The sequence below is a fragment of the Lycium barbarum genome, chromosome 10 (genome assembly GCF_019175385.1).
Source record: "Lycium barbarum isolate Lr01 chromosome 10, ASM1917538v2, whole genome shotgun sequence".
NCBI classification, from domain to species: Eukaryota; Viridiplantae; Streptophyta; class Magnoliopsida; order Solanales; family Solanaceae; genus Lycium; species Lycium barbarum.
In genome coordinates, this window is record NC_083346.1 from 120037127 (window position 1) to 120050954 (window position 13828).

Sequence of the window (13828 nt, forward strand, 5' to 3'; positions counted from 1 at the left end):
CGGGGGTATTCCTGCGTATGAGAACATAGTAATGGAGAAGGTAATAGCCAAAATAGGATTCGTTTTGGCTAGAGCGCCCAAATCAGCTATATATTTGACACGGGTTTGGATGCTTCGAATGTATCTTCCATTATTTTAGTTGTACAATCAGTGGCTGTATCTTCCTTCACTTTAGCATTAATGTTGGCATTAGCAACATGGTTGCATGAGGAGAAAGCATTTAGCTGCTATGATCACGAGAGTAGATTGGGAATACCCGTGAACGCGGAATTCTGGGAGAAATAGATTGGGTACGAAGCTTTATTTAATGGGATCCTGTCGGCTCTAGAGTATATGAAAGTGCAAATGTTTGTCATCTTTGTCATTTCAAACTGGAAGGTTCCCAATATAATGAATTCTCTTATCTTGTTCTTAATAGAGCTAATTATATCAAAGTTGTCTTTTCAAGAATCTTCATACATTCTGTTTGAATCTTTCATGATATTTAATAGTTCAAAAAGAACTAGGTGCTGTGATTAGGTTGTGTATCACAAAATAAAGCCTTGTCAAGTAAAACTCTACTTCGTTATGGTATCAACTATATGTTGTGGCATTGTGAAAATCTGATTCAAGCTATGGTGTCAACTGTATGTTGTGGCACTGTGGAAATTTAATTCATGTTAAGAGCAACTAATTCATGGTATCAACTATTTGTTGTGGCGTAGTTTTTCTCTGTTCTTAATGTTCATTGAATAATCTCTTATTTCCATGTGCATAGACAAAGACTTACGTGCGTTCGCTAATTGCATATCTCACTTTGTCGTTGTTGTATCATGAACGCGTGGTGACAGAGTTGAACAAGCTTCTCGTTCTCTTGAATTTCTGGTGTATGCAGTATCTCGAGATTGTTGTGACAAAATGTTGAACAAGCTTATCCTTGTATACAGTATTTTGAGATTGATCTGGATCACAAGTTGATCTTGACCCCCCAGCTACTGACATGTATGATGATTTTAGTGGTGATTTGTTGAAATTGTAATGTTATTTTAGTCAAAGAAGTAGAAGGTATCCAGTAGTGTACCTATTGATAACTTAAAGATGCGTTTGGTTTTAAAAAAATTCTGCTAATTAACTCTAAATTCCTTTATATAAGACTCGAGTTAAGAAATTTTGCATATATTCATAGCAAAATTTAGTAATGTTTGACATTATTTTTATTGATTTTTTGGTTTGTAGTATTAAATAATATGCGTTTGCATAGTTTTTAAATAGTACTGAATAGGGTAGAATGGAAATAGTATTGGTATGTTAATGTCATTGTTTATTATGTATAAGAATAATGTTTAAAAGGATATAGTTATACAGATTCATAACACTACCAAATAAAGAATTAAATAATACATGTGAAGCCACGTTTAGATCATCCTAGGAGGGAAACCACGTTCTTGCTGGACATGTGAAGCCATAGTAGAAGCTTCGGACAATGGCAAGGATGAAGTATTGGGGGCTTTCTAAAAGCGGGTATAGGTTAACGCGTCGGGTTGTAAATTGATTGGGTCTAGTTACACATGAACCAATAAATTAATATCATATATATAATTAAAAATTTCATATATTCCACATCAGCTACCGTTAAAAGGAAGGACAACTTTAAGCTTAAATTTAACCTCGAGAGCAATTATGATCTAATAGGTGGAAGAAGGCCAATCTTGAACTATTTCCAATAAGTTCAGGCATTTTTGATCCTCACACTTTATTTTTCAAGGCATAAGACTTTTGATTAAGGGTAAGTTAAGTAAAAATACATTGTTACTTTTTATTCATTTTCACCCTCAATTTTGCTCTAAAAATCAAACTCTTCCTTAACTTAGAACAATAGACATTCTCCCTCTTTAAAGCAAAGTTGAGGGGAAGTTTGATTTAGTTTAGCGAAAAGGGTCAAAAAGATCCCTTTATTTTATTTTAATGGCTAAAAATATCCTTCGTTACAATTTTAGGTCATTTATGCGCGTTATGAAAGTTAATAAATATACCCTTCATTTGACGGAAATCCCTAAATTGATGTAAATAACCTGATTTCATAAAATATAACCCGCTCCCATATTTTACCCGTTCCGATCGCCTCCTAAAATAACCAAGTCTTCCTTCTCTCATATATTCTTCTCTAGCAACTCGAGCGAACTCCATCTCCGACTAACCACTTCTCCCATCCCTTTCCCACCACTGACGACTGCCGTCGCATCTCCACTACCTGTTATCCTTATTACAAAGCAAAACTAAAACACCATTGATTTCGTCGAAAAAACTGTAGGTAGACCTCACCGGCATGTTCCACGAACCCTCAGCTCATTGACACTGTGGCTGCCTTAATATTGGCGAGGGTTGTTGCTAACAAGAAAATCATTTCTCTCTATTAACAGGAAATCCCTTCGCTCTAGCTATTAACCTCATTTCTCCTTTTTTAGGCTAAAAAGTTTCCCAAATCTCTCTTCTTAAAGGACCTTTTGAGTCAATAACTTCAAGTTGTTTGATTTTGTTATTTTTTTTTTCATATGAGAAGCAACAATGTTTCTATTTCTGAAATCAATGGTGTTTTATTTTTACTTTGTAGTAGCGATAAAGGACAGTGGAGATGTGGCGGCAGCCGTCAGTGGTGGGAAAGGGAATGGGAGAAGTGGTTGGTCGGAAATGGAGTTCGCCAGAGTTGCTGGAGGAGAAAATATGAGGGAAGGAAGACTTGGTTATTTTCAGAGCCAGGTCCGGATGAGTAAAATATGTGAGTGAGTTATTTTTAATGAAATTGGGTTATTTGGATTAGTTTGGGAATTTCCGTCAAATGAATGATATATTTGTTAACTTCCACAATGACAGGGGCATAAATAATCCAAAATTATAATGGAGGAAATTTTTAGTCATTAAAATAAAGTAAAGGGATAACTTTTACCTTTTTTCCTTTAGTTTATGTCCAGATACTAATGGCTCGTTAGGCCATAAAATTTTTTCACTTTTTCTCGGTAAACGTTTTCACTTTATTTGAAAATTAACGTTTGGCCATGAAAATTCCAAATATAATTTGTAGTTGTATTTAAAATTTGAAAAACACTAAAAAATTTATTTTCACTTCAATACATTCAAACAATCAAATATTTTTTACAAAAACTATAACTAAATACAAATTCATTTTAAACTCCAACTTCAACTAAAACTTTAAAATATCGAATAAAGTGAAAATATTTGATTTTCATGGTCAAACGCAATTAGCAATACTTTTGGATAATTGGGATTCTTATGCATAATCTCTAAAAAGAAAAAAGAAAAAATAGTATGGCAATATTCTCACCTCTTCTAAACCCCCTTTCCCCAAACACCACCATCTCAAAACAATTCACGGGAGCCGTCACCCATTCCATAATACAAAACTCAGCAACAATGGCGAAAATCAATGAAGATCAAGTACTTAAAGCAGTCAACGCTCTTCTCAAATGGAAAAAACTTCAATCCAATAAAACCCAAAACCCACAATCATATCAAGAAGATGAAGAAGAAACACAATTAGTAGATGATAATTTCATTTACCTTCAATTAACTCTCAAGAAAATCCCACCAAAAGAACTCACTAACCCTCACAAAATCACTCTTTGTCACCCCATTTCAACATTCTCTAATATTTGTCTCATCATTAATGACAATCCCAAAAAACCCCACAACTCAAAATCCAATCTTGATGGACCCCACAATTCAAGAACCAATCTTGATGTTGAAACAGCTCAAAAAAAGATCAAATCTTTAGAAATACCAATTACAAAAGTTTTGAAGTTATCCAAGTTGAAAGCTGAATATAATTCTTTTGAGGCTAAAAGGGATTTGTATGAGTCATATGAACTGTTTTTAGCTGATAAAAGAGTGGTTAATTTGCTTCCAGGTTTATTAGGGAAGCAATTTTATAAAAAGAAAAGGAAAGTACCTGTGCCTGTTGAGTTAAAGGGGAATAGTAATTGGAAAGAGGAGATAGAAAGAGCGCTTTCGTCGACTTTGTTGTGTTTAGGGAATGGGACTTGTAGTGTTTTGAAAGTTGGGAGAAATGGGATGGAGAGTAGTGAAGTTATGGAGAATGTTTTAGCGGCTATTGATGGAATTATTGAGTTTGTTCCGAAAAAATTGGGTGGTGTTAGAGCTTTTCATTTGAAGTTTTCGGATTCATTGGCATTGCCTATTTATGAGGATTTGCCTGATCAAAGAGAAAATAATGAGAAGAAAAAGAAGTAAAGAAAGTGAAGATTTTTCCAACTAGAAGTCTGACGTATAGGCTCGATCACAATCAAATGTTATGTTTTGTGGTAAATTTGGATGAAATGTTTCCATTTTTATTCTTACTAGGCAGTGAATACAACAATGTGTTATTTTCCATATTGCTGTCCTTTTATTGTCTGATTTGATCTAGTGTTGTTTCAAGTGGGAAATTCTATTGTTATATTTTTTGGTAGCTTATCAGTGTAATTCAGTTCAATTTATGATAAAAGTGAGAGTTTCAATCATCACATGCTCAAAAGGCCATTGTTTCATACTTTTCTACTCATTGCGATCATGCGAGAATGTTTTGTTGGGTTTGTTCCGAAAAAATTGGGTGGTCTTAGAGCTTTTCATTTGATGTTTTCGGATTCATTGGCATTGCCTGTTTATGAAGCTTTGCCTGATCAAAGGGAAAATACAGAGAAGAAAAAGAAGTAGAGAAAGTGAAAGCTTAGCTCAACAATCAAATGTTATATTTGGTGGTAAATTTTGATGAAGTGTTTCCATTTTTATTCTTACTAGGCAGTGAATACATCAATGTGTTCTTTTTTATTGTCTGATTTTATCAATTGTTGTTTCAACTGGGAAATTCTAAGGTTATATTTCTTGGTAGCTTATCAGTGTAGTCGGTTTAATTTATGATAAAAGTGAGAGTTTCCATTATCATGCGCTTCAAAGACCAGTTGTTTCATCCTCTTTTATTTCTACTCATTGCGATCATGCGAGAATGTTTGAGCTGCATTAAAGGAATTGTTGGGTTTGTTCCCAAAAAAATGGGTGGTCTTAGACCGTTTCGTTTGATGGTTTCGGATTCGTTGACATTGCCTGTTTATGAAGCTTTGCCTGATCAAAGAGAAAATGCTGAGAAGAAAAAGCAGAGAAAGTGAGATCTTGGCTCTTCAAAAAAAAAAATTTCAGTGCGTAAGTAATTAACGCATAGGCTCATAATCAAATGCTATGTTTTGTGGTAAATTTGAATGAAGTGTGTTCCATTTTTGTTCTTACTAGGCAGTGAATACTACAGTGTGTTCTTTTTTCCTTTTGCTGCAGTCCTTGTATTGTCTGATTTGATCTAGTGTTGTTTCAAGTGGGAAATCTCTTAGTAGCTTATCAGTGTAGGCGGTTCAATTTATGATAAAAGTGAGAGTTTCAATCAATCATGTGCTCAAAAGGACAGCTGTTTCATCCTTTTCTATTTTAGCTACTTATGTGTATTATACGTGCAACTGTAATAATATAGAAAGAGCATGCTCGTCGACTTTGTTGTGTTTAGGGAGTGGGACTTGTAGTGTTTTGAAAATTGGGAGACGAGGACTGGAAAATGGTGAACTTATGGAGAATGTTTTAGCTGCCATTGAAGAAATTGTTGAGTTTGTTCTGAAAAAATTGGGTGATGTTAGAGCTTTTCATTTGAAGTTTTCTGATTTATTGGCATTGCCTGTCTATGAGGGTAAGTAATCGACGCATAGGCTCACAATCAAATGTTACCCTTTTTTTTTTTTTTTGGTAAATTTGGACTAAGTGTTTTCGTTGTTAATCTTATTACTAGGTAGTGAATACAACAATGTGTTCTTTTTCCTTTTGCTGTCCTTTTATTGTCTGGTTTGATCTAGTGTTGTTTCATAGTGAGAAATTCTAATGTTATATTTTTTGGTAGCTTATCAGTGTAGTCGGTTCAATTTATGATAAAAGCGAGAGTTTCAATCATCATGCGCTTCAAAGGCCAATGTTTCATACTTTTCTATTTTAGCTAGTTGTTGTGTATTATACGTGCAACTATTTCTAATCACTGGGATCATGCGAGAATTTTGCTCTAATATCTTGAGCAGTCATAAACTTTAGCTGATTCCTGATCACTCGTTTTTTTAGGTTTACAAAACTTAAAGTGTTGATAAGTTTGGTTTTGGATTCTGCATAGGACAGCTATATCTGTTATGGCATTTTATATGTGGATTGTGTATGTGCTTTGTCACACCCCCATTTTAACCCGGAGTCAAAATTAGAGAGTATGACGTATTGGTGATTCCTAAATTGTTTTGATTTTAAGGAGTCGCCACCTAATTATTTTAACGGTGAATTAGGACACCTAGATGTCAACTAAGGTAAAGTTAAAACTAAACCTTAATTAATGGTCTGCTTAACCAGTGTGATTCTAGGTAAGGGCTCTATATTATCCTAAAGGGAAGGGGTTAGGCATCCTTTAGAATCCGTTAACTTACGGTTATCCGACCAACTTAGGTTAATTAATTAAATTAAATGTAGGGTTAAATTTTAGAAAATGACCTTAAAATATTGCTAAAGTTTTTAAGAAAGAAAATCATGTTAATTAAAATAAGATTTACAGAAAAGAGGTATAATTTGTATAAAGAAAACTTTAAATGTCATTTTTAGAATAAGACTCATAAAGGTTATTAAGGTTTTCAATAAGAGACTATTGAAAGTAAGACTAATATTCGTATAAAGGGGAATCTTAGGATGCTATTTGAAATATAATTTATAATCGTTAATAATAATTTTAAAGGAAGTAGCATAAAAAATGAAGTTCGTAAAATATGACGATTTACATATAAATAGAAAAAGATGCGAACTCAAACGATAAATATTTGAACAAACTAAACAGTGAGGTATTAATTAAACTTAAATTTTAGAGATGCGAATAAAACATGAAAGAGTTAATAGATTTCTTTCATCCATTTTATTATCTTTATCTACTATGCTTAATTAAGAAATGCGTGATTGACTCAAAATTTGAAGAGTTGTTTAGAATATGTTTGAATTTATATTTGCGTATTAGTGTCGTTTTGAAATGTTTATGATAAAAATATGATTCCCTTTACTTAAAATATATAGTCATGCCATTTTTGCAAATCAATTATTCCAAATGAAATAAAACACGAAAAGAAGAGAATAAAACTTATGGAATTAATTGTTAGTCTTCCTTAAACTAACTACCCATTACTAAAACTAAACCTACTAATTCATTAGGATTTATCTAAACTAACAAAACAAAACAAACAAAGAGTTAATTGCATAATACAAATTAAATGCACAAAATAAATAGAGGAGTAGATAATTTAAATGGGATCAGCCCATTTTTTAAAAGAGCGGCTGCAATCGGGGCTGCTGTTGTTGAAATGGGCTCAACCCATTTGTTAAAAGACTGCTACGGATCTGCCTGCTATTGGGCCTTGGCCCAGGATTTTTATGCTTTTTATTTTGGCTGCGGATGGGACTGATGGGGGATGACCCGAGAAGATTGCGTTGGGCTTTTAGCCCAACACCGAATGCGGAAGAAGAACGAGTCCCTCGGGCTCGTATGCGATGGTCATGCATAAAAAATAAAAAGGAAAAGGATTAGTATGAGTCTAAATAATTAATAATGCAAATTCATAACTCAAAGAAAGAACTTCAAGTACCACCACGTCAAATGCAAATGCCAGCCAGAAACACTTATAAATTGAACTAGGCATCAGCCTCACTGACAGTAAAGAATACGCCAAAAAAAATGACTACAAAGACTAGAACATCCAGCAAGTTACAGGACAGACAAAGCATATAGGAAACATATCATGGATGCAGGAGTTTACAGAACCCATGAAAGGATACAACTCTCGACAAAAATTAGACCCAAATGTGAAGCCAAATTATATCCTCCAACCCACCAACGAATCGACACAACTTTAAAACTTTCGTACAAATCCATATCAAATTGAACATAACATGTTTCACATCAAATCACCTCCGCATCTCTATGGGCATGCTTAGATCACAACATAAATAAGAAAAGGGATGATTATGTCTCAACTTAACCAGTCCATATTTTCCCAAGTAAGGCTAGCACTTTGGGTTATGAATATCCCAAGTAAAGAAGAGTATTGAGAAGGGAATTAAATCGTTATGGCTATTACCATCTGGTTTCCCAAAAAAAAAAAAAAAAAAAAAAAAAAAAAAAAAAAAAAAAAAAAAAAAAAAAAAAGTTGTTGTGTATTATACGTGCGCTTCAAAGGCCAGTGTTTCATACTTTTCTATTTTAGCTAGTTGTTGTGTATTATACGTGCAACTATTTCTAATCACTGGGATCATGCAAGAATTTTGCTCTAATATCTTGAGCAGTCATAAACTTTAGCTGATTCCTGATCACTCGTTTTTTTAGGTTTACAAAACTTAAAGCGTTGATAAGTTTGGTTTTGGATTCTGCATAGGACAGCTATATCTGTTATGGCATTTTATATGTGGATTGTGTATGTGCTTGTTTTATGTCATAAATGCTAAGCAACAGCAGCACAGGTGTTATGCTAGGACAAGTTTCATTTTAATAATATGGTGACGAGGTAATCATTGGTATTGACAACAAAGGATCAGAACATGAGCTGCAAAAAATAAAACATCCAAGGTTCATTACAGAGCTTTTATGCAGAAATGGTGTATCTTAGATGGAAGAAATAAGGCCTCTCTCTTTGAGGAATGCGATACAATCATCAAACATCTCTTCAATGGACTTGAATTTCATTCCTAAGCCCTCCAGCTTCGAAGTGTTGAATTCATAGGGAGGTCGATCCAATTCCTTAAACCTGAAATAGCAGTGTTGGCAAATGGGAATCTTCATCAAAGAGGTACTGCATTTCTTTCTAGTTTCTATTACTATATGATTTTAGCAGAGATAATGAATAAAGATGTAGCTGTAGATATTTCTAGGTCACAGAGACGGATCCAAGAACTAAAAGCAGTAAAGTGCACCTCTTTTTCTTACTATACTCACATAGATACATAGGTTTTAGTTTTTCACTTCTGTATGTATAGTAATGTATGCAGGATTTTGTGCAAGTGTTATAGTCCTACTAACAAAACTTGACTTGTACATGGCGTTGTGACTTGAACTTTAGGGGTTTTAAGGAGTTACTTCATGTTCTAAATTAGTGTTTACTTTGTTGTATTTTGAAGTGGTGCTAACTACATAAACCAAATGTTTATCTAAAATATTATACAGTGAAATTTTAGCAAAGCAATGTCTGATAACTGTTCCTGCTATAATCCGCCACTACATAAGTCAGACCTCTCTATAACTGTCATCCTCTATAACAACATTTCACTATAACAACCATGTTTTTGTGGAACCGATCTATTTCATGTTATGTTATGAAATATATTCTCTATAACAGCATTTGGCTATAGTAGCCAAAAAGTATCAGAACAAATGATGTTGTTATAGAGAAGATGTTGTTATAGAGTTTTGACTGTATGTAACTTGCGTTTGAGACAATAGGTTCAAATGCACCCACAGCTTATGTAATGGATCTGCCTCTTCTCGGGATTATACTAACCTTTTAGGAATAGGCAAAGACGGGTAGCGCTCTGATAGAACCGAGACAAGTTGATTGTTGTCAAGAACTTTTGAGCTGCAAAGGAACCTCCCATGAGCACTTGGATGCTCATAAACAAGTATATGAGAGAGAGCTACATCATCTATGTGAACGTAACCCATTCTTCCATGGAATTCAAACTTATCTGTCTGTCCTTTAAGCAAACCAAGAACATCATTTGCTGTTGAACACAAATCTGGAGGCAAACTTGGCCCAATGATGAAAGAGGGAAGTAGTGTCACAAGATCAATGCTGTTTTTTTCACAGAATTCCCAAGCAGCCTTCTCAGCTAGGGTCTTTGATAGTACATACCAAATCTTGCATGGAAAGAGTAAAATGGTGAGATACTGAGATCATTGTTTATATTTCCCATCCGAATTTATATGACACTGTTCTGATTTTGGTACGTGTCAAAGTGTTTGATCCCATTCTATTTCTATAAAACTTCCAAGAAAAGTCAAGAAAATATTTAAATTTTAGGATGTGTTTGGTATGAAGGGAAATGTTTTCCTCGAAAATAAGTAGGTTGCTAACTTATTTTCTGATGTTGGATGAGTAAACAGAAAAAGTTGTCTGAATAGCATTTATGTAATTTAGGCAAACACAACGAGGGTGGAAATGGGATTGGTGGGTGTGGAGGTGGGGGTGGGTAGGGGTGGGGAAGGTCAAAGGGGAAACGGGCGTGTGAGGTAGATCAATGTGAAATGCCGTTTATGAAACTTATTTTTCCTAATTTTACAAGGGAAGTCATTTTCTGACTTTTAAGAAACTTGTTTTCCTAGAGGAAATGTTGACCAACCAAACATAGAAAATTTCCTCCATACTGAACACACCCTTAAAGTTTTAACTGATATTCTCACTATCAAACTATCTTTTCAACTACTACTTTAGTACACACTTCTGTATGTAAAGTCAAACTAATATTTAAACTTCATACTCAATCAAATATCAAACGGAATGGACTGAGTATTTTATAGGAAATGTTAATAGCAGAACAGATGTATATACCTCAAATTTTTTGCAGAATTCGACAGAGCTCCAAGATGATTCATCCAAGGGTATGTTAGGGTCAATGTCATCTCTTACCCTTGCTGTCGAAGAAGAGGAAGTCAAAACCACACGTCTCAGTCTTGCATTTTTCTTACAGGATCTTAGCACATTTAAGGTACCATCTACTGCAGGATTCAAGATTTCAACCTGCAGCATGCAAAATTAGTTACTTGAAGGTCATTCACTCCGTTCGATTTTATATGGTACTCTTTTTTTAAGTCAAATATTGTCATATAAAATGAAACGGATAGAAGATTTTGGATACCGTGGCATCAAAAGTAGGCTTTCCCAAGACAGGTGAGGCAGTATGAAAAACACCTTCACAACCCATAATCGCATCATCAAAGCTGCCTTCATCAGATAGGTTAGCCTTCACCAGACGGAGTCTCTCCTTTGCTCCTTGTAGCTTCCATAGATGTCCTACTTTCTTCTGGTTCCCTGATTTATTGACATAAAAACTTCATTACCATGAAATAGATGAGTGGATGAATCTCCATTACTAGTATCCCTTTAGGGGCAGAGCTATTGCCGCTTGTCTCACGAGCAGAGCACACCAGCAGCGTGCATCGCGTGATTCTAATGTGTTGTTTGCACTTGACTGAGTGGGCAATTGACCGGAATATATATTTGATTCGCCCCACCTACTTATCTTGATTGACAACATTAAAGAGAAAGCGACAGTTTTGTGTAACATGCTATGGTCTCATCACCCTTAAGAGGTAGTGATGCGTTTCATGTGCTCTAAGCCAGACCTGTGTGTGGTTAGGAAGATTGGCCACAGAGTTTGGCCACAGAGTGGTACAACCCTACCCTACCTATAGGACGGCTGCCCGAAAAGGAACCCTTATTCATGGGAAGTCTATTGACCAGTATAGATAGATCAATTTTTTATCAGTGTATATATACTACATATTGAATCCCCTTGAAAGGTATAAATTATATTTTAACTCTCCCCAGTGAGTATTTTCACTTATGATTGTGTGTAACTATTCGATGTCAATACAAATGTATGCAGGGGCAGAGCTACATGTTATGAAGGGAAAAGGAAAAGGGATGTTATACGACTGATGGATTTGGACCATCCACCTCTAACTGTAGAAAGGTAGGAGCTCACCAAATTAGCCACCCTCAATCCCACGAGGGGAGTTCAACTGGACCCCTTTAGTCGAAAAATTTCCTTATGCAGATAAGGTAAAGGAACAAAACTTATATATATACACTGTTGAATCCCTTTGTACAAGGGAAGCTTTAGCATAGCAGCATAGGTGGTTCAAAAATTGCTTTAGGTCGCAGGTTTGAATCCTCATTATGGTATTCCTGCGTTCTTTTGAGTCCCTTCGTTAGAATTTCTGATTTCACCACTGAATGTGACATAGACTAGTAATGAGATAAGAGTATGAGTAGTCGATGTACCTGGATCTCTAACTGTGCCAATGACATGATAACCAGACAAGAGAAGACGTTTGATCAACCATGAAGCTACAAAACCAGATGCACCTGTCACACATACTTTTCCCTTGTAATTATTGGTGTTTTCTTCTACTACTATATTTTTATCCTCCATTATTTCCATGTTTTTCAACTTCTTGATAGCACCAAGTTCATGTATTGGTGTGTATATATAGGGAAAAGTTGGGCTTTCTTGAAGTTGGTTTAAAGAAGGTGAATCATTAATTTTCTGTGGCTTTTTTTGCACTCACTACCTAACTCCCTATTGCCGCTTTAGATTAATACTAGTATTAATCAAATTGTCTTTGTGTGATTAAGAGTTGTAAGCAAATTATCTTTGTGTGATTAAGAGTCCTAAGCAAATTATCTTTGTGATTAAGAGTTGTATGCGAATTGTTTTTGTGTGATTAAGAGTTGTACTCGTAGAAAGTTCCATGGCTTAAATTTTCTTCTAGAAAACATTAAAAAATAACTTGTATATTTTACACGGTGATTAATTTGTCCAATAAATCTTACCAGATGTGCCTTAAGATGGAAGCGTATTATTAGAATTTAAACTTAATGAGTTCAACCTTGAAGATTCTTGATACCGAATTTATTGTACTATTATAATTATGGGTTCAAATATAATATTTGTCGAGATTTTAGTAGTAATATTTTTTTACATATATTTTTATATTCAATATTGAAAATTATGACCGCTAGCCAAAAGGTTACAGACTACATATGCCTCAGCGTAATGACTCACACTCGGTTTGGAGAATTGCATAAAATTATCTTGGTATAAATTTTTGGTATTGTTATCCACTTGTGCTTGGTCTTTTAAGTCCTACATCGCTAATCTTGATATTTGATTTAATACACTAATTGACGTATTATTTTATACCTAAATATAACTGGGAATAACTATACATGGACTAAACATCCAAATACAAAATTACCTTTTATATTTTCTTAAATCTATCATCAACACTCTTTTGATTCTAAAATTTTTTAAAAACAAACTCATATTTAGCTAGTTATGGTATACATCACATTTTTGGCATAAAGAATCAAACGCCTGATAAAAGTATTTCCGCCGCGAGTAATATTTTTAAGACAACTATTACAATAATGTAAAAGGAAGCTTTTCAATTCAATCTTCATTTTCTCTTAAAAAAATAAAGTTCTCCTTGGTGTTAGTTTCTCGCTGTTATGTTTCTATCACGAGAAAGACGCACCAAAGAGGTATCCCCAAGAGAACATCAGGTCGTATGACAAGAAGACTGCACTGTTTTTTTTTTTAAATAATATAATTTATTTGTAAGATTACGGCAATGTATCTAGTAGCGATTCATACATATACTTGGAATTTTAAAATATTACTATATGTGCTTAAAATGGTATAATTATCTCGGAAAGTCACCTCAGCTCGATGCTAACATCCAACTATGATAGAATTATCCCCAATACATGCTCCAGGATAAAAGCAGCTTAACGAAAGATAATTCCCCATTCTCCTCCAATACTAGTACATCCCTTGATCTAAATTTAAGGACCTTTCCCATTACAGTCGGATCTAGCCTGGAAAGTACGAGTACGGCAAATTCAAATCCAAACTCCGAGTTGAAAAATTCACTGAACGTGTCCATATAATAAACTTCAAATCCTAAATCCACCTCTGATCCCTGTACTTCTAAGTGGTCAAATTTGAACCTAAA

The 13828-nt window shown here is 34.5% G+C and overlaps 2 protein-coding genes and 1 pseudogene across 2 annotated transcripts; 2 read left to right on the top strand and 1 right to left on the bottom strand.

Annotated features, from left to right (window-relative positions):
• The window catches only part of LOC132613412 (F-box/kelch-repeat protein At3g23880-like), a 3741-nt pseudogene extending 2585 nt beyond the window's left edge, over nucleotides 1-1156 (top strand).
• A 2073-nt stretch (nucleotides 1157-3229) lies between these two features.
• LOC132614951 (uncharacterized) lies at nucleotides 3230-4514 on the top strand. The gene has a single exon (XM_060329500.1). The coding sequence runs from the start codon at nucleotides 3304-3306 to the stop codon at nucleotides 4243-4245; it is 942 nt and encodes a 313-aa protein (XP_060185483.1). The 5' UTR covers nucleotides 3230-3303; the 3' UTR covers nucleotides 4246-4514.
• A 4045-nt stretch (nucleotides 4515-8559) lies between these two features.
• Nucleotides 8560-12397, bottom strand: LOC132614278 (tetraketide alpha-pyrone reductase 1-like). The gene is made up of 5 exons (XM_060328695.1): nucleotides 12093-12397; nucleotides 10945-11117; nucleotides 10638-10826; nucleotides 9591-9946; nucleotides 8560-8840 (listed from the first exon to the last, which is right to left on the bottom strand). The coding sequence occupies exons 1-5, from the start codon at nucleotides 12250-12252 to the stop codon at nucleotides 8699-8701; spliced, it is 1020 nt and encodes a 339-aa protein (XP_060184678.1). The 5' UTR covers nucleotides 12253-12397; the 3' UTR covers nucleotides 8560-8698.
• Nucleotides 12398-13828: the final 1431 nt, after the last annotated feature.

What these genes read in the sequence shown, in the direction of transcription:
- LOC132614951 (XM_060329500.1), top strand. Translation starts at nt 3,304, where the DNA reads ATGGCAATATTCTCACCTCTTCTAAACCCCCTTTCCCCAAACACCACC.
- LOC132614278 (XM_060328695.1), bottom strand. Translation starts at nt 12,252, where the DNA reads ATGGAAATAATGGAGGATAAAAATATAGTAGTAGAAGAAAACACCAAT. An exon ending in TGGCACAGTTAGAGATCCAG is followed by an intron (nt 11,118 to 12,092) that starts GTACATCGACTA and finishes TCAATAAATCAG; the next exon opens with GGAACCAGAAGAAAGTAGGA. An exon ending in AGCCTACTTTTGATGCCACG is followed by an intron (nt 10,827 to 10,944) that starts GTATCCAAAATC and finishes TGCATGCTGCAG; the next exon opens with GTTGAAATCTTGAATCCTGC.